Source organism: Hipposideros armiger, unplaced genomic scaffold, assembly GCF_001890085.2.
Source record: "Hipposideros armiger isolate ML-2016 unplaced genomic scaffold, ASM189008v1 scaffold_17, whole genome shotgun sequence".
NCBI classification, from domain to species: domain Eukaryota; kingdom Metazoa; phylum Chordata; class Mammalia; order Chiroptera; family Hipposideridae; genus Hipposideros; species Hipposideros armiger.
Genome location: NW_017731367.1, coordinates 1353364 through 1377685, shown reverse-complemented (window position 1 = coordinate 1377685; position 24322 = coordinate 1353364). Strand labels below are relative to the sequence as shown.

The window sequence follows — 24322 nt, the reverse complement described above, 5'->3', positions numbered from 1 at the left end:
GTCCTCCACAACTAGACTGAAGAACAAAATGACAGCAACTTGTCTGTTCCTCTTCCCCAATTCCCCAGCGCTGTTCCCATCCCCCAATTCCCCAATAAAAATCTTTAAAAAAACCCCAAATCATCCCAACAGAATTGGTTGAAACAATAACCATTTTTTAAAAATCAATATAATTCATTATATTAGCACACAGTGAACAACACAAAAAATCCTTTCAATGGATGCAGAAAAAGCATTTGACAAAATTCAACATCCATTCATGATCAAAACTCTCAGCAAATGAACAGGGAGATCTTCAACTTGATGAACAGCCTCTATGAAAATCCTACAGGTGACACTAAACTTAATGGTGAAAGACTAAATGCTTCCCTCCGGATGAGGGAGAAGACAGGGTGCTCACTCTCACCAGTACTATTAAATGTGATATTGGAGGTTCGAGTGGGGTGCCATGAAGCAAGAAAAAGAAAGGAAAGGCACACAAATTGGAAAGAATGACTTCCGCATTGCATGTAAGTGGGCCAAAGGACTGCAATTCCCACTGGAGAAGTGAGCCAGCCTCCTACATAACGTCTGGACTCTCTTTACACAAGAACCCTTTCACTCCATGAAAACCAGTAACCAGCACGCTGTATATGGCTAAGACTCTGCCTCAACTCAAGGCTGAATGTGAAGAGAATAACACCAAGATAGAGGTGCTTCTGATTCACTCATGGCGGTTAGAGTGGTTTCTAGTGACAGGAGTGCCATGTGGGAGCAGGGTCCAGTGGCAGTGCTGTCCTATAGGGACAGTGCTAACAACCGTTGGCATCACGGTCAAACTATCCTGATAAAAAGACGATGGCTAAGAGCTCGCTCAAGAGTTTGAGCTCTGAGCAACAGCGGTTCGAGTCCAGCCTGAGCTGAGCAGCCGCTGAGCTGCCAACAGGTAGCAGGATGGCTCAGCTAAAAAGAAAAAAAAAAAACAAAAACGACGATGGCTGGACTTCCTGTTCTTGCCTCTCCAGATTTGCCTTGGTTCCTGCCCACAACATTCTCAGGACGGTCAAGATTCAACTGTTTCTGTGAGCCCTTCCTATCCTTCTCATACGTTCCTTTTCCAGCCAGAGTTGGTTTTTCTTGTTCACACCAAGAATCCAGACAGACTCAGGTTTCATTAATTTTCCAAATGACTACATTATTACCTGTGTTCAATAAAATGAAGTTCTCACTGAGGGTTTGGGGAATCCGCTGTAACTGCCTTTGAAATTTGAAGGCCATGAGCATTTTGAAAGTGAATGGGAGCTGAGTTACCTCCAACCACCTAAGCCATTCATTATTCTCATAGGTTCCTGAGATTCTGTTGTCTGCATCCATCTCTAATACCAATGTCTTTAACTGTCTGGGCCCTTAGTTGCAAGCAAGCACAAGAAACTAACTCTGGTTGGAAAAAGAGTTTATTGGAAAGATATCGAACAGCTCACAGAAACAGTAAAGAGACGTGGAAAACCTGAAAAAGGGGTGGAAACAAACAATTACATGCTCAACCTCAAAATTCTTGATTTCAGGCTAACAGGGAAATTCAGGGACTTCCTATGTATATCAAAAAGATATTGTGAATCTCTTACAGCTGCCAGGCTAAGATGGAAAAAACATTCATAGGGTGATAAATCACTACATCATAGAATTCAGGGTCTCACTAAGTCTCTTACGGGGAAAGTAAGGATTCTAATCAGAAAGAGTAAGACTTAGAGAACCCAACCATATATACACATGTATACAGGTAAACCTTAGATTGCAAGTAACTTGGTTTGCGAGTGTTCCACAAGATGAGCAAACACTTCTAATACACTTTAACATGGTAAACGAGCGATGTCTTGCAATACGAGTAGTTTGTTTCCAGGACAAATTATGCTCGCAAACCAAGGCATTATACGTAAGATATTATACAGGAAGATGCAGAAAGTTCTGAGACTCTTGGGTGCCTGGTCCCAGGTCATCTTCCACTGTCACAAGTCATAAGTAGACTGATAGCATTATATCCATTCTAAGGGGTGGTCTCTGAAAAGACAGCAGAGTAGAAACTTCCTCCCTGAGGGCCGAACTTAGAGCTATGTACAGAGGGTCTACCTTGGCAGAGGGAAGATGGCCTGATGGGCAGTGGCTACAAGTTTAGCCAGGTGGATAAGGACCCGAAAGAAGAAAGACTGGGGGACTGGTGACAAGGACATCTGAGGAAGAGACATGTGGATGAAATGGGCCTATTGAAATGAGCCCAGAGTATGACTATTTCTGTGCCGTGAGAATGGTCAGCAAAATACTTCCACTGTGAGGCAGGACGATCTGCCCTGAGAATGTCAACCGACTCCTTCCCCAGCCACTGCAGCGCTTGCTCAATGGGCATAGGAACAAAGTACATGGTAGCAGGAAATGTGCTCCACGAATGATGACCTGGCTACCGCCCTGGCAGGACTCCAGTTTGCCCGCAGAAGCCACCAACTCTGCGCCTCTGAATCAGAACCACGGCTGGAGGACCCAGCAACTACTTGACAGCAGGCTGAGTTCGCTGAGCTCTTATGTGATAGAGAGGGCAATAACCTCTCTCCATTTAAAGAAACACTAATGCTGGGTTAGCGTTTACTACCTTCATTTGTTCTACCCAATCTGCTTGTATAAACACCACAATCCACAGATTTACCAAATACCTTTTGAGCTATTGTTATCACGTTCAACATTTCACCTTGTTTACAAGAAGTAGCAAAGCCCAATGAATTCACTGATTAGAATGGTATACTAGTGTACTGACGGACTAAATCAGGAGGCAACACCGTATGAGGCTGGAGTACTATCCTCCAGGTATAAGGACACTCTCAGTATCCTAGAGCTGTGCACATGGGCTGGGAACCAAGACTGCAAGGGAGGAGTTGGGCCTTTCAATATCACACTTAAGACCCACTCACAATAATACTCACCTCCACAGCTGAGGGGTTTTAGTACCTTTGGGGACAAATGTTGTGACGCCTCTGAATTGGAAACTAAGACTGCAAGATGACTGATAAAATGAGGCAAAAAATATGCTACCCACTTCCTTCCTAAAACAACATCTGCAATTCAAGCCAGTTGAGTGATTACTCAGAAGTAAGGATTCAAGAATGGCAATATTAATACAAAGAGGTTAATCATTTATTACGTTGAGACATGAAACTGCTAATATATCTGACCATTTTTTACCTATAAAACACAATTTTACATGATTCTAACCTACAGTATTCAAAATCACATAAAATAATTAACCATACATATACTCAGCACAGATAGTTTCTTGGAGGTAGATAATATAGAAGTTATTAGAGAATTAGATTAATATGAAAAGAAACACATTCTAACATGTGGTGGGAATCTCACTGACAGTCTTCGTGAGGCTGACGTAAAACGCAGTGGCCATGCTACTCTTACGTGGTGAGACTGAAGTGGCCAGCAACTACTGCTGTACCTAAGTGGAAAAGGGCCTAAACATTTGCACAAAAGGCATTTTATAATATCCAACTTTTAAATACTAAAATCCAGGAAGAACTCATTATTTAAAGATGGGGGAGTAGAGGGGAGCCATCCCAGGTATTCTATTTTAAAAAATAAAAATAAATGGAAGAAAAGAACAAGCAAAAGAAATGGCAGAAGGATAAAACATACTCTGTAAGTTATGTGGTCAAAAAAATGACTAGCTTGACCGAAAATATTCACAAGAACTCAAAAAATGATGAAAATATCACTACTACAAGGGAAGAGCTCAAAGCAAAGATCCAAGTGCATAGTAAATAAGTATTTTCCACATAGTAACTGCTAAAAAGATTACTTTCTAGAAAAGTTTTAACTCCAAAAAAATCAAATGACAAACAGCCCAATTAAAAATGAATTCTAAAATGAGTGGGTGAAAGTTTAACCAGAAACAGAGTAATTGTATAGTCTCAAAAAATCTTCCCAGGGGCGGTCAGGTGGCTCAGTTGATTAGAGCGTGTGCGCTTAACAAGAACGTTGCCAGTTCGACTCCTGCATGGGATGGTGGGCTGCGCCACCCCACAACTAGATTGAAAACGGCAACTGAACTTGGAGCTGAGCTGTGCCCTCCACAACTAAGACAGAAGGACAACAACTTGACTTGGAGCTAATGGGTCCTGAGAAAAACACACTGTTCTCCAATAAAGTTAAAGTTTTAAAAGAAAATGTTTAAAAAAAATCTTCCCAGGGCCGGCCGAGTAGCACGATGATTGGGAACTGGCTTGGGATGCCGGAGGGCCCCGGTTCGGATCCCACATATGAGGGCCAGTGACACTGCCCTCCACAGCTAAGATGCTGAACAACAGCTCAACCTGGAGCTGGGCTGCCGTGAGTCACCGGTGACGGCGTAGGCTGCAGCCCCTGTGGCAGTGGGTTGCCATGGGCTACCGTGTGTAGCCAGCAGCCAGCGTGAGCGGCCAGCAGCCGCAGTGAGCGGCCGTCCAGAAGCCGGCGACTGATCTGCCTCGCCCAGGAAGAGCGCAATGATGGTGCCAACTTGGGCCAGTGAAGCAACGTCCTCCACAACTAGACTGAAGAACAAAACGACAGCAACTTGTCTGTTCCCCGTCCCCCAATTCCCCAGCACTGTTCCCATCCCCCCAATTCCCCAATAAAAATCTTTAAAAAAAAAAAATCTTCCCAAAAAATATAGTATAGTAATTACAAGGGAAAAGTAGTAAGTTAGAAGTTCTGGAAGACACCAGCATAGCCAAGTGATCAAGGTTAACATCAACAGGAATACACACTGATACACATACCCTCTGATATAATGCACATCACCTCTGTGGTATCCTTCCCAATAATGTATAATCTCACGATAAAATATTAGAGAAAGCCAAACTGAGAAACTTTCTACGAAATCACTGACCAGTATTCTTCAAAAGTATCAAGGTCATGAAAGACAAGGCTGAGAAATTGTCAGAAATTGAAAAAAACTATAATGACATGACAACTAACTACATGTAGGCTCCTGGACCAGATTCTCAAACAGAAAAATGATATTAGTGGAAAACCCGATCAGATCTGAATAAGTCATACACTTCATTTAATAGTATTGTACTAAGGTTAATTTCTTAGATTTGATAAATATTCGATGGTAATGTAAAATGTTAACATAAGAAGAAGCTGGGTAAATTGTATACAGGAACTCTCTGTACCATTTCTGCAACTTCTGTAAATCTAAATTATCTAAACAAAAAATTAACTGTGAAAAAAAATGAGTAAAGACACTAAGACATTTTCTAGAAGAGTAAACATAATGACTATAAATATATGAAAAGATGCTTAATCTCATTAATAATAAAATATAAATTAAAATCACAATGAGATACCATTTTATAACCACTTAATTGGCAAAGAAGAGTCTAACAACAGCAAATGTTGATAAAAATGTGAAACAATGGAAACTCATACATTGCTAGTAGGACTAAAACTGTGTACAGTCACTTCAGAAAATAGTTTGTCATTAGGTTGTAAGTTTAAACATGCATATACGAGGTGTGATCAAACAATATGGTGAATGTTTAAGTAAAAAAAATTTACTACAGTAAAAGACACATTGTCATTAATCCCCCTCAAAATACTTCCCCTCACTTCGGACACACTTAACCCATCGTTCTTGCCACTTTCTGAAGCAGTTCTGAAAGTCCTCTTTCATGAGTGCCTTTAGTTGCGCTGTCATGGCTGCCTCCGTGTCCTGAATCATTTTGACTTTGGGGAAGAACCAGAAGTCACCTGGTGCCATATCTGATAAATAAGGGGGATGAGGACACACCGTAATGTTTTTATTTGACAGAAATTGCCGTACCAGAAGTGATGTGTGACACAGTGTTGTCATGATGGAGGATGATTTATGGCACACTTTAAAACACACCTTCTCGCAACTGTAGCTCACACCCAACTGACTATATACCCAGCAAGTTGAAACTTGTCACACACTGTTACTAAGGTTCGATGTGCCACTTCCCATATTGAAGATCCCTGCCTTTCCGTTGGATGGCTACTCAGCAGCAGCATTCACCGTATTTTCTGGCCACAACAGAAAAGCTCCGTGTCACACATCGCTTCTGGTGTGGCAATGTCTGTCAAAATAAAAACATTACAGTGCATCCTCATCCACCTTATTCACCAGACCTGGCACCGTGCGACTTCTCGGTCTTCCCCAAAGTCAAATTGACCATGAAAGGTAAACGTTTTGAATTGATTCAGGACATTGAATCACTATTATTTTCATGAATAAAGATATTCATGCAAAAGGACTTCCAGAACTGCTTCAAAAAATGGAAAGAACGGTGGGATAAGTGTGTTCAAAGTGAAGGGGAGTATTTTGAGGGGGATCAATGGCAATGCATCATTGACTGTAATAAATTTATTTTTTAATTTAAACATTCACTGTATTTTTTTATCACACTTCTGTATGTGTGATACAGTAATTCTACTCTTGAGTCTAGAGAAACTTTAGTTAGTAATCACTGGAATATTTGTAAAAGCATTGTTTATAATAGCAGAAACCTCAGTTCAAACAAAATATCAATTGCTAGATAAATAAAGTACAGTATATTTCAGGAAATGGAAATATTATGAGTTTAAATCAATGAAATGTACAGATATATCTTAGAAACATAATATTGAATGAAAAAGAAAGTCACAGAAGAATATATGTAGCATGGTATTTTTTATAAGGTTCAAAAACAAGCAAAACAAACACTTTTAGGGATATAAACGTGGGTAAATTAAAAAGAAAAGCACATTGCAATTAGTATGTTTGAGACACTGGTTACCTCTCAGGAAAAATTTAGGGGCTAGGACAGAAAGGAATACACAGGGAACTCCAACAGTATCGTGACATACTTCTTAATCTGGGTGGTGAGTTCGTAGATTGGTTTTACTATCAGAATTCAAAAATTATATATGTGTTACATATATTATCTGTGTACTGTGCAATTAATGTTAATAAATATTTCTATAACAACATTTTAGACAAATATATACCAAAACTCTTAATAGTGATTATTTCAGGGGGGTGAAATTATGGGAATTTTTCACTTTCTATAGTATATTTTAAATAATTTTAATAATAAATACATAACATGTATGTATTTGGAAAAAAATAAAAAATTTTTTTCTTTGATATTGCAATAAAAAATACTTGTGATATAGAAGGCTTTCCTCCTTAAGAATAATTTATAATCATCACCACCTCGAATTTTCTCAGTCACCAGCGTTCCTCTGCAACTACTGTTGCCATTCAGCATCAATGACGCCACAGCTGAGTCCAACTGTAAAGTTAATCAGGATGGTGCTGAAACAACTTTCCCAACTTTCTACAGTTCATAGGTGGGGACTGTGTGTGAGTGTGTGTGTGTGTGTGTGTGTGTGTGTGTGTGTGTGTGTGAGAACATTCTCTATAAATCAGCATTAGGTCCACTATTCTGGGTGATGTACAAGTAAAAAGCTTAATGAGAGAAGGGACCAGTTACAGATACAAGAAAGTCCTTCAAATTGGACTATTTGCCTTAAAAAAATAAAAAAATAAAAAAAAAGGAACAATTAACAGTCAACACTAGTGTTCTAAGCCATTCATCCATTCTCTACCACATATTCCTAGAAAGTTTTAGCCTTGAAACTAGGCTATACACAGCAAGACATTCATGCATTCTTGTAGTGATTATCACTGTCATCATCACTCTTAAATAAATGCACTCATGCGTATCGGTCCACGTTGAAAACTCCATGCAAACAGATACCATGATATCAGATGGCTGCAAACGTGCAAGTGGATGGAGAACACACACACATCTGCTATGAGGGCCCAGAGCTTCAGCGACAACACACAGTGAAAACAAAGTGTGGAAACGCACAATGTCTTTAGCTGTATATTTTACATACTTTTTTTTTTTTTTTAAGATTTTTATTGGGGGAATTGGGGGATGGGAACAGCGCTGAGGAATTGGGGGAAGGGGAACAGACAAGTTGCGGTCCTTTTGTTCTTCAGTCTAGTTGTGGAGGACGTTGCTTCACTGGCCCAAGCTGGCACCATCATTGCGCTCTTCCCAGGTGAGGCAGATCAGTCGCCGGCTTCTGGACGGCCGCTCACTGTGGCTGCTGGCCGCTCACGCTGGCTGCTGGCTACACACGGTAGCCCATGGCAACCCACTGCAGCAGGGGCTGCAGCCTACGCCATCACCGGCGACTCACGGCAGCCAAGCTCCAGGTCGAGCTGTTGTTCAGCATCTTAGCTGTGAAGGATAATGTCACTGGCCCTCATATGTGGGATCCGAACCGGGGCCCTCTGGCGTCCCAAGCCAGCTCTCAACCAATGCGCCACTTGGCCGGCCCTACATACTATTTTTTATAATCAGGAGGACAGAACATGCTATTTCCCCTTTTCCTGGCTCAGTGTTATGACAGAGCAGAAAGGCAGCAAATAAGGAAGGAGGGCTTTAGGGCAAGCGTGGGCGGATCACTGAAACAGGTGACGGCACGTGGGCAGGAAGCAAGGCCCCACAACACTGAGTGGTTTTAGGAGAAGACCTGAAGCTTGGGGATGAAGAGCTTCCTGTGGATGTGAAGGGAGAGAAAAAGGAGGCTGAGAGCATTTCAGGATATAAGAGAAGCTGATGGCTATAAAGTTCTCTAATACTTTAATATTGTGGAGGAAGCTGACGATCACGAAAGACGTGTTAATGACTGCACACCGTCCAAGGAAAAGCAGTTGGCAACCAGAGCCTGGATCGGGCCCCTTCTCCTGTGCTCTCTGTGCTCTCACTGGGCTTAGACCAGGATGCTCTCCATGTTGGAAGACATAGCTTTTTCCAAGCTAATCCCTCTGGACCAGCAGGTGGAGCCCAACTGTCACAATAAGGAGCCCCTTCCTCAGCCTGATTTGCCCCCTGGGAAGGACTTATAAAGTCTGAGTTTGGTAATTCAAGTTCACAGGATTACATAACTCAGCCTCTTCCTCAGAGTCTTCAGATAAGGAGCATACTCTTGAAAAGCTGAAACACTCCTTTTGCACAGTGGGAAACACTGGACACAGCTATTATATTTTTCCATTGCTAATCCTGTAGGCTATGCCACGACGAAACAAACTAATTTCTCCTGTTTGCTTTTGCTACCAAACTAGTTCCTCTTTCATTTTCCTACTAAATGCAACTTAATGTTTAGTGACCACCTCCCAATTCATAAGAAATTCAGTATCTACCAAAGCTGAATAGAATAGTAAAAGTATTTGCTTCCGTCAGTCAAGAAATATTTCTGATGATCTAATAACTGACACCTTATGGGTAGGAACAAAGCTGGGGGATGACAATACCAGAACAGACTCCCTGCCCGCCACCAACCACGTCCTCCTCCACCTCCCGTATCATCAGTCAGAACTTCCCTTCCTCGCCTTTCACCCCATCTAGTCACTCTCTCCAATGGAGCCTGCTGTCCTCGCTCATTACAGCGAGCAGTACTGCAAGCCACTCTCTAGTTCTCATTCACGCAGCCTCCCATTAAGCCTAGACAAGGCTGTGTTCAACCCCAAATTTCACACCCTGCAATACAAGCCTTGGCTTATCCATTTTCCCTCCCCTTCTTCCCTTAAAGCTATCAAAGTTTGCTACAGAAAATAATATGTGTCAATTTGCTCTAGGTCAATTCGCATTGTGTATCCAGCTAGTCTTCAGTGTTGCCAAGAAACACTATTATGTTCCTCACAGTAGCTGCTGTAATACTTTCCCTTAAGTATTCAGGAAAAAGAAACCATGACAAATCTAAGAGAAAGTGACCCTGATACCTCCATGCTCATGACCTCCTGAAAGGGAAGGCTGGGACTGTAGTAGATTTCAGAAAAGTCTCAGGAAATATAGGCATGAATTCCACTGCAAGAGTTTCTAAAGGGAAAGATGATTTAAGAGGGTTGGAAAGTTCTTAAAACTGTAAATCTGATTACATAATTATAACTCATTCCAGCGAGGAAGTCAATGTGGCTTTTCCAATATCCTGGACACGAGAGTCCAGTACTAAATATTAAAAGTACTCAGTATGTTGTGATGCATAACAAAAGGCAGTGATCCCTAAAAGCAAGGGTTCCCTAAGAACAGATTACCTTGGGGTTTTTGGTAACATTACAGACTAAGATTAATGAAAACGTGGTAGGTGTGATGCACAGAGGTGAACAAGGATCAACTGAAAACTCTCATGACAATTCTAATAAGATGAAAAACAACTTTCTAACAACTGGAGGTTTCCAGCACTGCAACAATCTTAGGGTTCCCCTTAAGTGGAGGCACCAAAGTGCCACTGGGGGTGCCAGAGGAGCAATGCTTACACCAAAGGGTACACCAACATTGATGGCCTCCTTAAGGCCCCTTCCAAAGCTACTAAAATTAGAAATTTTATTAATGTGTACATTTAATCCTTTTGTTAAAGAGTCTAAATTTGGGGTTCTCCACCTGAGTTTATATACTGACTGTATGTTGCTATCAAGTGCTGACTGTGAAATCATAGAACCTTGGTTCTCATCACATTCTGTTCCAAACGCCTTCTCCTGTATTTTCTAACTTAATTTATGGTGCAATATCCTCTTGGTCAACCTGGCTGAAGACCCTGGGGCCATCAAATCATTTCATCTACCCGTATGACCAGCCAGCAAGCGTTCACTGAGCACCCTTTTCCTAAAGGAGCTCATGGCCAAGGAAACAGCTCATATAAGCAATTACAGCAGAAACAGGGAAGAGCCACAATAATGGTATTATTAGAAACTATGGGAGCACCCAGGAAGGAGGACTCGGAGTCAGGGAACATTTTTCAAGTGGACAACTAAGTTTCAAAGTTGGGTATTTCACTAAGCAAACTCTGAGGAGAGGAGAAAGCCACTGCTGGGAAAGGAAGTGTAGTGTGCAAAAGTCTGGCGCTATGAACAAACCACTCAGCTTGGGAAACGGCAACCAATGAGGCGTGAATGAAGGGAACGGAAGGGGCTGAGTTTGCTCTCAGAGAATCGTGGGTAAATGCCACCACCACCTACCCAGTCACCCAGTCGGCAGCCTGAAAGGTCACCCAAGATTCTGTCCCTCTCCTTCACGCCCCATTTCTAATCGTCAGCTCGCCTGGGAGAGCCGCCCTTCTTCATCTCCCCTGGATCTTTTCATTCCCTTTGTTTCCTTCGCTGCAACACCTTCAGTTACTTCAGGTTCTCCCACCTCCTCTTATGCAATAGCCCATGATGACCGCCTGCCTCCAGTCTCGTCCCTTCCCACCCACTCTGGACTCTGTCAGAGTGATCTTTTAGCACAGGGGCTTCCATTTTCCAAGAAAGAATCCCGGATTTCCCCCTTCATGTACCTCCTCTAAACTTCCAGAAAACTGTTTTGTTCCTATGGAAGAACTTCCAACATTCTGGTTCGTACTAGAGTTGGAGCTCAGAAAGACAGGCCATTCAATCCGTCTGCTTTATCCACACCCTTCCCAGAGACTGGCGTCCCACAGTCCCTGCTAATTGGGCAGTGGATTGTGGGACCTTGGACGAATAACTGTCTCAAGCTAGACCAATCAGATTTCCTACCCTAGAAATTCTGCACTGTGATCTAGACCTCAGTATGTGCTGCACAGGACTAGCGGTGCCACTTTGGAGCAGGCAGGTGGCTACTGAGGAGAGAGAAGCAGAATACTGCAGAAGCTCGCGTGCACAAGGAGGTGGAGAAAGACACCACGTGCTGGCTGGACCGGTCAGCACGGTTAAGGGAAGGTGTGATGCCAACGCTTGTTTACCTTTCTGTTTCTCACAGTGACTCACACATAGTTGATCAACACGTCTCGCAAACAGAACAAGTAAATGACTTTGGACTTGAATGAGTAGCAATTAGATAGAAGATGTCTGATACTTTTAAGGGTAGGGTGTAGGGGCAGGAAGAAAGCCTTTTTGGCTAACATCAGATTTAAGGCATAGTTTCTGCGGAAGTCAACCACACACATTCATACCCACAGCAAGCACTACCTTCACATGAGCTCCTGGTAGAGATGAGAGAAAAACCCCAGGCTGTCACGGCACAGCATGTGCTGACTGGGAAACAGTGACCTCAGTTCCTAAGATCAGTAACTGATAGCCAGAACCAAACGGCAAGGCGACCGCCACCACGCCAAACAGCTGCAGCCTGCACCTCTCATGAGACAGACAGACGTCATCACAGGACCTCATCGTGAAAACCTGTTACATTTTCTTTCTTAAGACAAATTTTCCCTTTTTCACAAAGATTTTAAAAGGCATATTTCCATAAAAGGTCATTTTGAATGACTTTATAGAAAGAAGGTAGAGAAAAGGTTAGCACAGTTTTCTATCTAAATACTAGAATCCTCAAATTTTTTTACTTTGAAAAGTGTATGATTAATATATGTTATTCTGTTTAAATATTCTTTCTGTAGATTCAGCAAATGTCCCTGCTGCTTCAAAGGCCTGGCTCCTTTTCCAATTATGATTGGACTTTACCCACAAGAGTTCTTTTTTTTAAATTAAATTTAATTTTTTTATATTAGTTTCAGGTGTACAAAATGACATGAGGATTAGACATTTACACCCCTCACAAACTGATAACCACCCCCCCCAGCCCCCCCCCCAAGTCTACTGCCCCTCAGCTGTAATGGCTCAGCTGTAACAAAGGGCACTCGAGCAATAAGACAGCCTCACATCCTGCAGGCTTCCTGACTCCACCCGGACAAGTTGGAAGCTAAGGAAGTAGTCCCATCGAGTGTACACAATGGGACACGGCAGAAAGGCAGATAAAAGACAAGGCTGGATTTCCTGCTGTGATGTGAAAGTCTTCCCTTTCCACTGCCAAGCAGACTGTGGTGGGCACAATCAACAGAGGCCAGGTGGCACAGCCCTTATCGGGCCGTGGGAGTTAATGGTGAGAAACTGGTGGGCCTCTGAGGACTACTGAGGGCTCAAGGGGTTGACGTCATTTCTGGATAATGAGTTAGGCTTAAAAATGATGACACTGCAGTCACACCACTTGAGAATCAAAAAGAAAGTGCATGTGCTCCTGAGTGGCTCTGAGATCCTGTAAATCACCCCCATCGCCATGTCACTGAGAGAGGGGCTCAGGACACTGTTTCTTCAGTGCAGATCCAATCTGGCACTTCACTAGGCATAAGACGCTAAGCATAGAAGACCCCTGATAAAAGCAGCACACTGTAGCCGTCCGTTCAGTGCTGGCACTCACATCCATAGCACATTCCCAGGGGGCTCCATCCTGTACACGTTAGATGACTTGCAACAAGCAAGTCACCAAACTGGACTAAAAGTGTCAGGACAAACTGTTTTCTAGCTTGTGCCTTTATTTTCATTTCCTGTGAAGCATAAACCAGACACCATCAATAATAAAGAGCTAAAGATTTAGCTAAAACAGTACTGCTTTTCTTTCAATGTGAATACCAATTGTAAGAAGAAAATAAACACAGCATTTGATCAAACAGCTGGGTGGAGCAGTTTCTTCGGATCAAAATAAAGCGGCTATCCAGGATGCTCTGTGAATATATAACCTATATTAAAGTAAGATTGGTTTCTGACAGCTTCCACAAAAACATGGTACCCTTTTCCTGATGACTGTTGGGTAATTTGGTTTTTAATGCCAGAAGTGAAACCTCTGAAGATCAGTACCAAAAAGAGAACATTATTCAAACGTACCTTCATTTTCATATTTAAAACATGGGAGGCTGGGGTCCCCTGACTATGCCTGGAATTTTGTATATTTTAAAACTAGTGTCTGAAAGGAGGGGTCTGATTGTTTGATGAGATGAATTCTTTGCAGTTCACAAGTACAAATGGGACTTGTGACATAACAGGAAATAAGTAGAGGCTCAGAATGCTTATATTTTATGTCAAAAAACAAAGAAGGTGAATGCCTAGCGATTCAAGGAACCTACAGATAACCAACCAGTTGAGGTGGTAGATAACAGCAATTTCTTAAAAGCCAGGACGAAAATATGCCAAGTGCCCATGCTTTAATAAAGAAATAATAATTAAAATATACAAAGAGGAAGTTTACTAGAGGCCCTCTCCCCCAGGCTCTGTCTGAGTCTGTGCTTCCCCTGAGACCACCTACCCCAGGGCAAAGCTGCTGTCCTCCTTCCAGTCCACGATGCGGCAGATGAACAGCGTGTTGGCGTAATCTTTAGGCCGGGTCACAAAGTCCTGGGGACAGTCCTTGAGAGGCACGTATATTCTAGGCACTCGGTGGTCCGAGGGCGAAAACAGCGCGTATTTTCTGAACAGCTCGCTGTTCTTATCAGCCAGGAGTTTGAGGAAGCCCGTCGCTGCTCGGGAATGCTTTTTCTCCACGATGTAAACCACCTGCAAACACCAAAGACAGAGTCAGGGCTGTTTATCCACAGGACAGGGTAACAGCTGGGAGAAGTCAGCAGGATGCTGTTTGGTCAACTCGCTGGGTCCAGCACTTTTCCTCGGTCAGAATGCAGGGCCTCTCTATGGAGCTCGGTGACTAAGTAATCTGTATTTTTGCTGTTGGGGGTGGGGGTGAGGCCCCTGCTGCTGCATTCTTCCTCCAGGCCTGGAGGCTCTGACTGTAATAGCTTGCCTTCCTCTTTTCACCTTTCAGAATTCTCCTTCGGTTGTCGCTTGTTATTTTCCGGGGTTTATAGTTGTACTTAGTGGGGGGAAGAGCAAGGAGAAAGGAGTCTGTGCTATTTGTCTGAACCAGGAGCCCTCGCTTCTTACTTAAGCAACTGACAGATGAAAAGTGTATAAAGCAGCTCGACGTTACTTGTGAGTCATACGTCGTCACAGAAATGACTTGACCACAGCCTAAGTTTCACATACAAGTGCTGTTTTGCCTGGTAATTTTAGTTTGAATTCATTAAGAAAGTATCAAAAAAATCAAAACACCAGCCAGAGAGAGGGCACCGTTGGAGGGCAGTAGCCAATGACAGAACACAAGTTCCAGCCCCAGAGGGCTGCCTCTACTCAGCTCTCGCTAAAGTCATTGAAGAACGTGGCCGAGTGTTGTCGGACGTTTTGTTTTATCAAGAGAAGCCAGAAGTCTAGTTTTTTTATGTGAACATTCCCATTTTTTTAATGTCAGCTACCAAGTCAAAATTTGAAAATACTACACAAGTCAAACAAAACACAAGTGTGTGAGCCAGATCTAGCACACAGGCTCTCCATTCGGTACAATCTCCCATAGGCAGCATGCTGCCTGGCATATGGTAAGTATTCAAAAGCTTCCTAAAATACAGATCCAGATAACTGGAAGGGCAATGGGCGCAACAGATACGCAATGTAATGCAGAAATTCCTTTTGTCACCATGCAGGAGCCGCTGTCCTCAGCAACTTGTTAGTGAGTAGAATACTGCACTCCCAGGTTAAACATGTGGCCGAGGCCTCTGGCAGAGGGAGCCTCGTGCCATTATGTCACCTCATGCTTTGCCCGGGCACTGCTCCTCCCACCACGAGCAGTTTAGGTGCAGTCAGCTGTGTTTGATCCCATATCTGAATATGCCACTAGCCCACATAATTAAAAAGTAAATGGAATTATGCAGAACAACAAAAGCAGGATATAAAAGCAATTGTTTTGTTTCTATGATAGCTAAATTAAATCTTCAGAAAAATTGAAAAAGACTTTTCAAAAGGTTACTTTTGAATTAGATACGGGCATGCCAAAAATAAAAAAACACTGCAGTAAAAAAGCTTGAATAAAACTCTAGGAGTCTACACTCATACTGCTTCACCAGGACCTAAATTCTCACTCGCTTTAATTAACCCAAACTGGAAATCATAAATATCACATTGCGAGTGTGGTTTAAACAGAAAAAGATAATGCAGAACTTCAATAACCACACCCATATACAAAGAAAAGGCTTTGGCCTTCATCCAAAGGCAGGGAAATGAATATATGTGTATGTGTTTAAAGTTCTAAAAAGATTCACTTTTTATGATACCCTGCTTCCAATAACGTTTCTGATTCACTAACCAACTACAATCCTAAGTGAATCAATCGCATGAGACCTGTGCCAGGGAGCTCAGGTGACAGCCATCTGAACAAATGAAGGAAATCTGAAGGCAATGACCTTTGCTGATCGTTGCAGCGACTTCTCTGGTAAAGCTCTTATGTCCGCTGCCACAGAGGTGCTCTTGTCTTTTGTAGCTGATGCACTGGCTTTCTCTTTTCCTAAATTAAAGAGAAAACAGAAGGAATCTGTTGATGCATATCTATTAGGAATACAGGCTCATGGCGTTTTTAAATTCAGCGCTACAAAGATTCTTGGATACCATTTATCCCAAACTACTCATTTTATGGAAATGGGAACCCAGGCCCACAGTGGTTAGGGGACTTGGCTAAGGTCAATCACATCACCAACTCGTATTAACACTCACACTCTGCAGGTCACATTTTACCTAGTTATTGTTATTCAGATAATAAGTGTCACAAAGGTGCACAGCATAAACTATGTTAAATTAAACTAAATGGCCCATGTGTCAAAATGCCAAAAACTAGACATTAAATACTGCCCCTGCTCATAATGCAGAATAGAGATAGGTTAATTTATTATGCACATCTGCTGAAATAAAAAAAAAATAAAAATAAATGTTAACTTGTAAAAGTACTTTGGTGCCAGCCATAACAAACAAAATAGTGGGAAATAGATTATATTTATTAAATAAATAAATAAATAAATATGCCAACCCTGACTTTCCTGGCTTTTCTTAGTGACATTATATCAAATACTTAAAGTCTTTTAATGTTAATTTCCTTTCTTAAAAAACTTATAAAAAGCACATTCACCCAAGAAACTGAAACCACATCTCCCCAATAAAGAGAGTCAGGCTCTGTACCTGAAGCATTAAAACCACTCAAGAACAAAAGCAGCAAATTACACACTTTTGAACATGTAGTATTTTGTATTTTCTTACCTTAGATTTCCCTCACACCACAAAATATTCTTAGCCAACTAACTATACTAGGGTTTCTTGATTCTAGGGGTCACGACCAACTCTCGTGGGACACATCCAATGAGCTAAGAGAGATATGTGCTTATCATTTAGACATGACCAGGCCAAAGTAAATCAATCAACCTTTTTCAGGGCCAGCAGCCTCTTAGCAAAGGCTCAGCTGAAAGCCCATTGTCACCACTCTGGGCGTCCTCTGGCAACGCTGACATGAGCTGACCTCCTGGGGCTTAAGAATGATCAACTGTTTGCTTTTCTATCTGTGCTGAAATGTACCCACCATAGTGCCCACAGAGAGAATTTGCGTTGTTTTCCAAAAAGAAAAAACAGATGAAAACTTTCCCACTGTTGATCACCCTGTCCAGCAGTAAAAGAGGGACATCATCCAAGTTCATCTTTTATTTTAGACCATAGTCCAGGATTCCCAAACCATGGATGCTTCCAGAACAACATCTCTTATTCTCAGGGAGAAAACGAACCACCCAAGTTGTTGATCTGTTCTATAACATATCTGCCGGTGTGTTCTGCAGAACAAGGTAATTCAGGAAAGGTTAGGACACTGGAATGACCATGAACAAGTACCCTCTACCCAGATAACTGATCTCTGAGTTTTCGGTTTCAAGAGCTGGCAGTCATTACAGGGTACTGAGGGTTTTTCCAAGGCAGCCCAAATCTTGGGCACACAGCTTTCTGTGATAGTCACTGATGGCTCCATCTTCTGACCGTTGCTGTAAATTCTATCCCAACAACAAGCAAGTCTTCAGTTCCAAAGAAGATGCCAGGTTCTATCCAAAGAAAGAGGGCGAGCCATGGCAGTGGGCTCAATCATGATTTTCAGATACCACACCTTAACATTACCTTCTCAGGGTCTACGTTATAAGGCTATCCTGGCAGAAATAAGGCTTTGTTCAGACAAAGGTGTGTTTTGGAGTTGAACTAACAAATCAAACTCAGTTTACAGCCCTGGGGGTGATCATCATAGATATGTTCAAGAAGTGTGAAGAAACACAATGCCAGGTTAGAAAGGTGAATCACCTTAATAGGTTCCCACAACTACACCTCACCACACTGAACATAAAGGTGCCAATTTAATGAGAGAATCTATGCATTGTTTAATCACGATCATTTATTTATTCACTTATTCCATGTGTATTTACTGGGCTTGAGGATTCAGCAGTGAATAAAAGAAATACGATCCCAGCCCTTAGGGAACATCTATCTTAATGCGGGAGTGACAGTCAATAAACAATCAATAAACATAAAGTTATCAATTGTGATCCATGCTAGGAAGGAAAGAACGATCCCTTAAGAAAAAGAGGACAGGCCCTGTGTGGAAGTGACATTTAGGCTGAGACGTGAGGATGGTGTGTGTAGGAGTGAAGAAGGGGACAAGTGGGCGGGGAATGGCACCAGGGAAGGGGCGGAGGTGGAAAGTTCCTGGCACAATCGAGGAACAGAAAGAAGATCACGTGGCTGGAGCACAGTGGGCAAGAATGGGCATGACGAGAGACGAGAGTGAAAGGTAGACAGGAGGCAAGTCAGGTGGGGCCTTCTAGCAATGGGAAGCTGGCTCAGGATTTTGTGCACGGAAGTTACATTGCGCCAGATGAGCTCAGCGCAGGCTTATACCAGCTAAGAGCTACTGCAGGAGTCCAGACATGAGAGGACAGTGCAGGCACTGGAGGTGCAGCTAAAAGGATCAATTGAAGACCTATTTTGGAGTTCAACAAATAGACCTTGGTGGTAATTAGACATGAGAGTTTAGGGTTATTAGTATGAGAAGTAAGGGCTATTTCCAGCTTTCCAGCATCAGCAGCAAGGCTGATGGAGGAGGCACCATAACCGGCACAGGAAAGGCTGAGACAGTGAAAATCAGGAGTTGTATTTCGGAGCTGGTTCCAGGTGAGAGGCCGCCTGCGAAACCTTCAGGTGATAATGTTGGGAAGCAGTTCAACAGGAAGGTCTGGAACTCAAAAAGAGAGATCTGGGCTGTGGCTTCAAATAGTTTCATGCTGAGAGCGTCCATATTAATTCTTTCAAGCCCAAGCTGCAGAGAGGAGTTCAAACCCAAGTCTGTTCAACTACTAAGTTTAGGAAGCTGCTACATGCTCGAGTACGAAGGACTGTGCTGTCGCTGTCACTGTTAAGGAAGAAAAGTTCACTGAGGAAGTGACCTGGGGCTTGAAGGATGTACAGATAATTTAAAGAGTGACAAGGAAGTTAAAAGGTGGTTCAGGAAAAGGCGAGCACCACGCAAAGGCCCAGAGTTGAGAAAGGGCCTGACATCGTAAAGGGCTAGTAGGAGATTGATTGTAGTACTAACAGATTGAGGACACAAGTGATGGGTGGGAAGGGGCCGGATGGGGAGAGGAACAAGGCTTGCAGAGAGGTGGGACAGGTCTTGTGGCAGAGACTAGTTACTACCGCATTATCTATTCTCTTCTTTCCTGGTAATAAGAACTCCAATTTTTAGCTAACAGACTATATTCCTCAGCCTTCTTGAAACTAAGCATGGCCTATACGTCTAATTTTAGCCAATAAGATGCAGGCTAAAGTGTTGTAAGTGGCTTCCAGGAAGTGTCTTTAAAGGACAGAAGACAGGCCTTCCCTCTTTCTTCCTTCCTGCTGGCTAGAATGTGGAAGTGATGGCTGCTTCTCAAGTACGTACTCATTCTGGTCCTGGAGGCCAAAGGACAAGGGAGCTTTCTCTGTGCAGAGCAGAACACAGAACTGGGCTGAAGACTAGAGCTCTCCTACAAGCCCTGGCCTGCCTTCCTCTGGCCTTTTTTACGTGAGAGAGACATAAACGTCTTCCTTGTTTAAGCCATTGGTATTTTAGGACTTGGTGCCATTCTCAGCAGAACATGCTTTCTGACACACAGGTCCAGGTGATGAAACCGACAAGCTTGGACACTATCCTATAAAGTGTTACAAAAGCAAGGGACACACATGTTTTAAGGCCATGAATTTGGTAGCGCTCTGGAGTGGGGAGGCAACAGTAGCAGAGATTGAGGAAGCTGGGGTCGCAGTCCAAGCGAGACACAATCAGAATCTGAATTAAGATGAATCTGAACATCAGGAAGAATACTGCGACAGAGCAATGATTCCATGATGAAACTCCTAGGCTGGGCAGAGCTGCTGGCAGTGCTCAAGGACAGAGCTGCTGCGCCCTCCCAGCCCTCAGTGTTGCCACACCAGGGGCATTCTGTGGTCCCTTTTAGTTTAAGAAATTCTAGAAAGCAGTGATTACCACTGCTTCATCTAAAAGAGAGAATTTTCTGAAAACTAGATACACTACTCATATAAGTGACAGTTCATTATATTCCCCCCACGACACACTCTAGGAAGAAAAGTCCAGTGAGAGTCTAACCTTTTTCTACAGATTATCTAAAACATCTATTTTAAACATTTAAAAAATAAAATGACATTCCCACTTACATATATCAAGTGCAAACCCAACACCTTGTTTTTGTAAAAAAAACCAAAAAAAACAATGATCCTAGTTTGGCCTTCATGTACATAAACAATAGACTGACAAGTCTATTACAAACACATCAAAAGGTTTTCAGATGACGAGATTATGATGCTAAGTGGGAACAATGTGAAAAAAAAAGGAATTGGGCAAAACGTGTTTCAATCTATCCAATTAAAAGAGTGACAAACTCTGATGAATCTACAAGTAAGCGTTTTCCATCTCTGAATGAAGGGCTAGAAAAATTTCCAATTTCCAATAAGAACTCAATGAAAACTGCAATTTTTTAAATAAATAAATTTCCCTCCCTAGCTCTCAAAATCAATCAAGCAGGAAAACTTATTTCATGGGCCCCTCATTCCAGTGACATGTAGAAATGACACCACGAGTCGTCACAGGGCAGATAATGCTCATGTTATAGTCGTTTGGTATGCTGCAAGTCTGCCAGACAGAGTGATGGACCCCACATCCAGCTCTGCCAGGGCCAAGGCTCGGGGGCACCCATGACATCTCTTCTTCACAAAATCGCCCGCCAGGCAAGTCTCTCATTGTGAAATGGAGCCAGTGAAACTGTGTGGTGCCAGCGAGTTGTGACTGACTGTGCTCACATACGTCACTTCATTTGATCCACACCACAACTTCCTCGTATGGGTACAGTGGGCATTGTTATTCCAGTTTCATCAAGGGAATGGGGGTAATGACGAGGCAGAACCAGTCAATGACCGCATGTAGGGACCCTGGTGCTGGCCGTGGTGGCCTGTTCTCCACACACGCAAAAAATCAGAACAAGAACCATGAGAAGAGCCATGAAAACTTACATCAAGATATTGTGTAAGTGGTGACGGCCCCCCTGAAATGCCGTAGTTAACCCACCGAAGGTCCTGAGTATCTACAGATTGCCAGGCACTGCAAATGACCCTGTCTCTGTCCTCAGAGAGCTCATGTGCTAGAAATGAGACAAGGATGAAAGCAAACATTGGAAAGTACATGGTGTTGATGACAGCTGGTGCAGTGCACCTGAAGGCAGTGAGAAGGGCGCCCGTCTGACAGTGAAGCCTGAGCTGTACACGGGAAGGCTGAGAGGGAGCGGGGTGAGGGCTGGCTGGAGGGATGGGGGCGGGGCATTCCAGGAAGGAGGACGCGCATATGCTATTCTTAAGGTTTTCTTTTGGCTTGGTTTTCTATAGTGTCATCTTGATCTTACTAAGTTTAGATTTAAAAAAATTTTTTTTTAAATTCTACTTGCAATCACTGGTCTTTTTTTTTTTTAAGGTTTTTTTATTGAGGAATTGGGGGATGGGAACAGCATTGGGGAATTGGGGGAAGGGGAACAGACAAGTTGCTGTCCTTTTGTTCTTCAGTCTAGTAGTGGAGGACGTTGCTTCACTGGCCCAAGTTGGCACTATCACTGCAGTCTTCCCAGGTGAGGCAGATCAGTCGCCGGCTTCTGGGCGGCCGCTCACGCTGGCTGCTGGCTACATACGGTAGCCCATGGCAACCCACTGCAGCAGGGGCTGCAGCCTACACCGGCGCCAGCGACTCACGGCAGCCCAGCTCCAGGTTGAGCTGTTGTTCAGCATCTTAGCTGTAGAGGGCAGTGTCACTGGCCCTCATATGTGGGATCCGAACCGGGGCGCTCTGGCGTCCCAAGCCAGCTCTTAACCAACGCGCCACTTGGCTGGCCCTCACTGGTCTCCTTAAGTCTGTGGTTTGGGAGGCCAGCTGAGTGGCTCAGTTGGTTAAGAGCACGAGCTCTGAGCAATAGCATCGCCGTTTTGATTCCCACATGGGTCAGTGAGTTGCGCCCAAACTGAGCTGTCACTGAGCTGCCAACAGATGGCAGGATGGCTCAGCTGGTAAGAGCACGTGCTCCTAACAACAAGGCTGCTGGTTCGACTCCCACATGGGATGGTAGGCTGTGCCCACCCACAACTAAGATTGAACACGGCACTTTGAGCTGAGCTGCCACAAGCTGCCGACGGGCAGCCAGATGGCGACTGGACTTGGAGCTGAGCTAGCTGCGCCCTCCACAACTAAGACTGAAGGACAACAACTTGGCTGTTCCCCTTCCCCAATTCCCCAATTAAAAAAAAAAAGTCTGTGGTTTGGTATCTCAGCTGTTATAGAAAATCTTCTCTCATCTCCTAGGATTAATTAAACTTAGACTTTCTCACTTTATTCTCTAGGTCTCTTACCCTCTCCCTCTGCAATTTCTATTTGTCTCTCCATACTATGGATAATTTTTTCTTACTGTCTTCCAGTTTGTTAGTTTCCTCTTCAGCTTTATGCAATCTTCTGTTAAATCCATACATTGAAGTTTTCTTCTTTAAATTCGAATCCACACTTTTCCTCATCCACTGAGTTTTTTATTTTATTAGTTATGCTTATTTCTATAAGTTTTATTTCATTCCTTTTTCAATTTGTTATCTGTCACATTTAACAGTTCTCTGCAGATATCTTCAAGCTTATCTTTTATTTTTTAAACACAGTTTTTTAATAGATGGCAGTGATTCTAATATCTGATGACATTTATGAAGGGCTATCTCTGCTCTTTGTGGCTGCTGATGGTTCTTGCCCTTGGAGTATGGTTTCCTTGGGTACCTGGTTATATTCATGTGCTTGTCGCTGAATAATTTTAGGCCTAGGTTGAAGAAATTTTCCTTCTGAAAGAATTTCCACTAGATTTTGCCAGATACCTGGAGGCACTACCAGCCTTTAAACCTATTCAAAGACTTGAGATTCTTGCTTGTCCCAGTCAGCTTAAATCTGGGCTGCGATTCCGTGTAACAGCTGGTATGTTTCAGATCTGCCCCAACCCTCAAGTGGAGTCTGGGCATTGTGACCCCTGTAACCACTGGTCAAATCTGCACTGTCACCTGGATTCTCCACTCCAGTTTTAACCTGATAATACCTGTCAACTCTTTGATACTTTAAAAAGAAAGGTGTTGTTGTTTTTAATCCAAATATTTTTAGTTGTTTCAGTGGGAGGGTGTGTGTCTGAATAACAGCCCACCGTTATTATTAACAGAAAGTCCCTAGGATTCCTGTTTTAGAACTATTTCTCAGGTGGCAATGTAGAGCTTAGTCAGGGAGCAGTGGCAGGGGTGAGAACGGGCGCAAAGGCGAATGTGCAGGAAGACAATAAGGAGGCTCCCCCGACAGGGCCCAATGTTACATTAAGGCAGAAGCACAGGGATGGGGAGAAGGGACAGGTACTCTCACATTTATTTTTCTTAGCAACCCCATGAGGGGAGTATTACTATTCTGAGCAATCAGCAGTTCAAAAAGGTAAAGTAAGTTATCCCAGGGTTCATCCAAGAAGAAGGTTAGCGGAGGGGGTGTTAGAACCCAGTTTGACTCCAAATCCAAATTCTTCCCCCCATAGTATGAAGAGATGTGGAAGAAAGATCATTGCTTCCAGAAAGATCTGGAAGAAAGAGTGGTGGGTTTCAATGAGGATGGGAGGGTTGCCGAAATTTTTATAATTCCGTTATAGGCACACAGTGAAGGATTTTAAATTTTAGAAGATGCCAAGTGACAAACAGCTCTCTCTACAATTACACTGCTCACACCAATAGGTATGATAGAGTAAGGTAAAAGCATAAGCTCTGGAATCACAAGACCTAAATTCAAAACTATGTGGCCTTGGGCCGGCCGAGTGGCGCGATGGTTAAGTGCTGGATTGGGACGCCAGAGGGCCCCGGTTCGGATCCCACATATGAGGACCAGTGACACTGCCCTCCACAGCTAAGATGCTGAACAATAGCTCAACCTCTTGTCTGTTCCACTTCCCCCAATTCCCCAGCACTGTTCCCATCCCCCCAATTCCCCAATTAAAAAAGAAAATCTAAAAAAAATTACAATGGAAT

The 24322-nt window shown here is 43.1% G+C and overlaps 1 protein-coding gene across 7 annotated transcripts in view; it reads right to left on the bottom strand.

Annotated features, from left to right (window-relative positions):
* DIS3L2 (DIS3 like 3'-5' exoribonuclease 2) overlaps positions 1 to 24322 on the bottom strand; it is a 327384-nt gene that overhangs the window by 165345 nt on the left and 137717 nt on the right. For all 7 annotated transcript variants that reach the window (XM_019628923.1, XM_019628956.1, XM_019628962.1 and 4 more), the window contains 2 exons: positions 16102 to 16202; positions 14121 to 14368 (listed from right to left, as the gene is read on the bottom strand). In XM_019628923.1, the coding sequence (XP_019484468.1) occupies positions 14121 to 14368; positions 16102 to 16202 (349 nt within the window). The remainder of the gene's footprint in view (positions 1 to 14120; positions 14369 to 16101; positions 16203 to 24322) is intronic.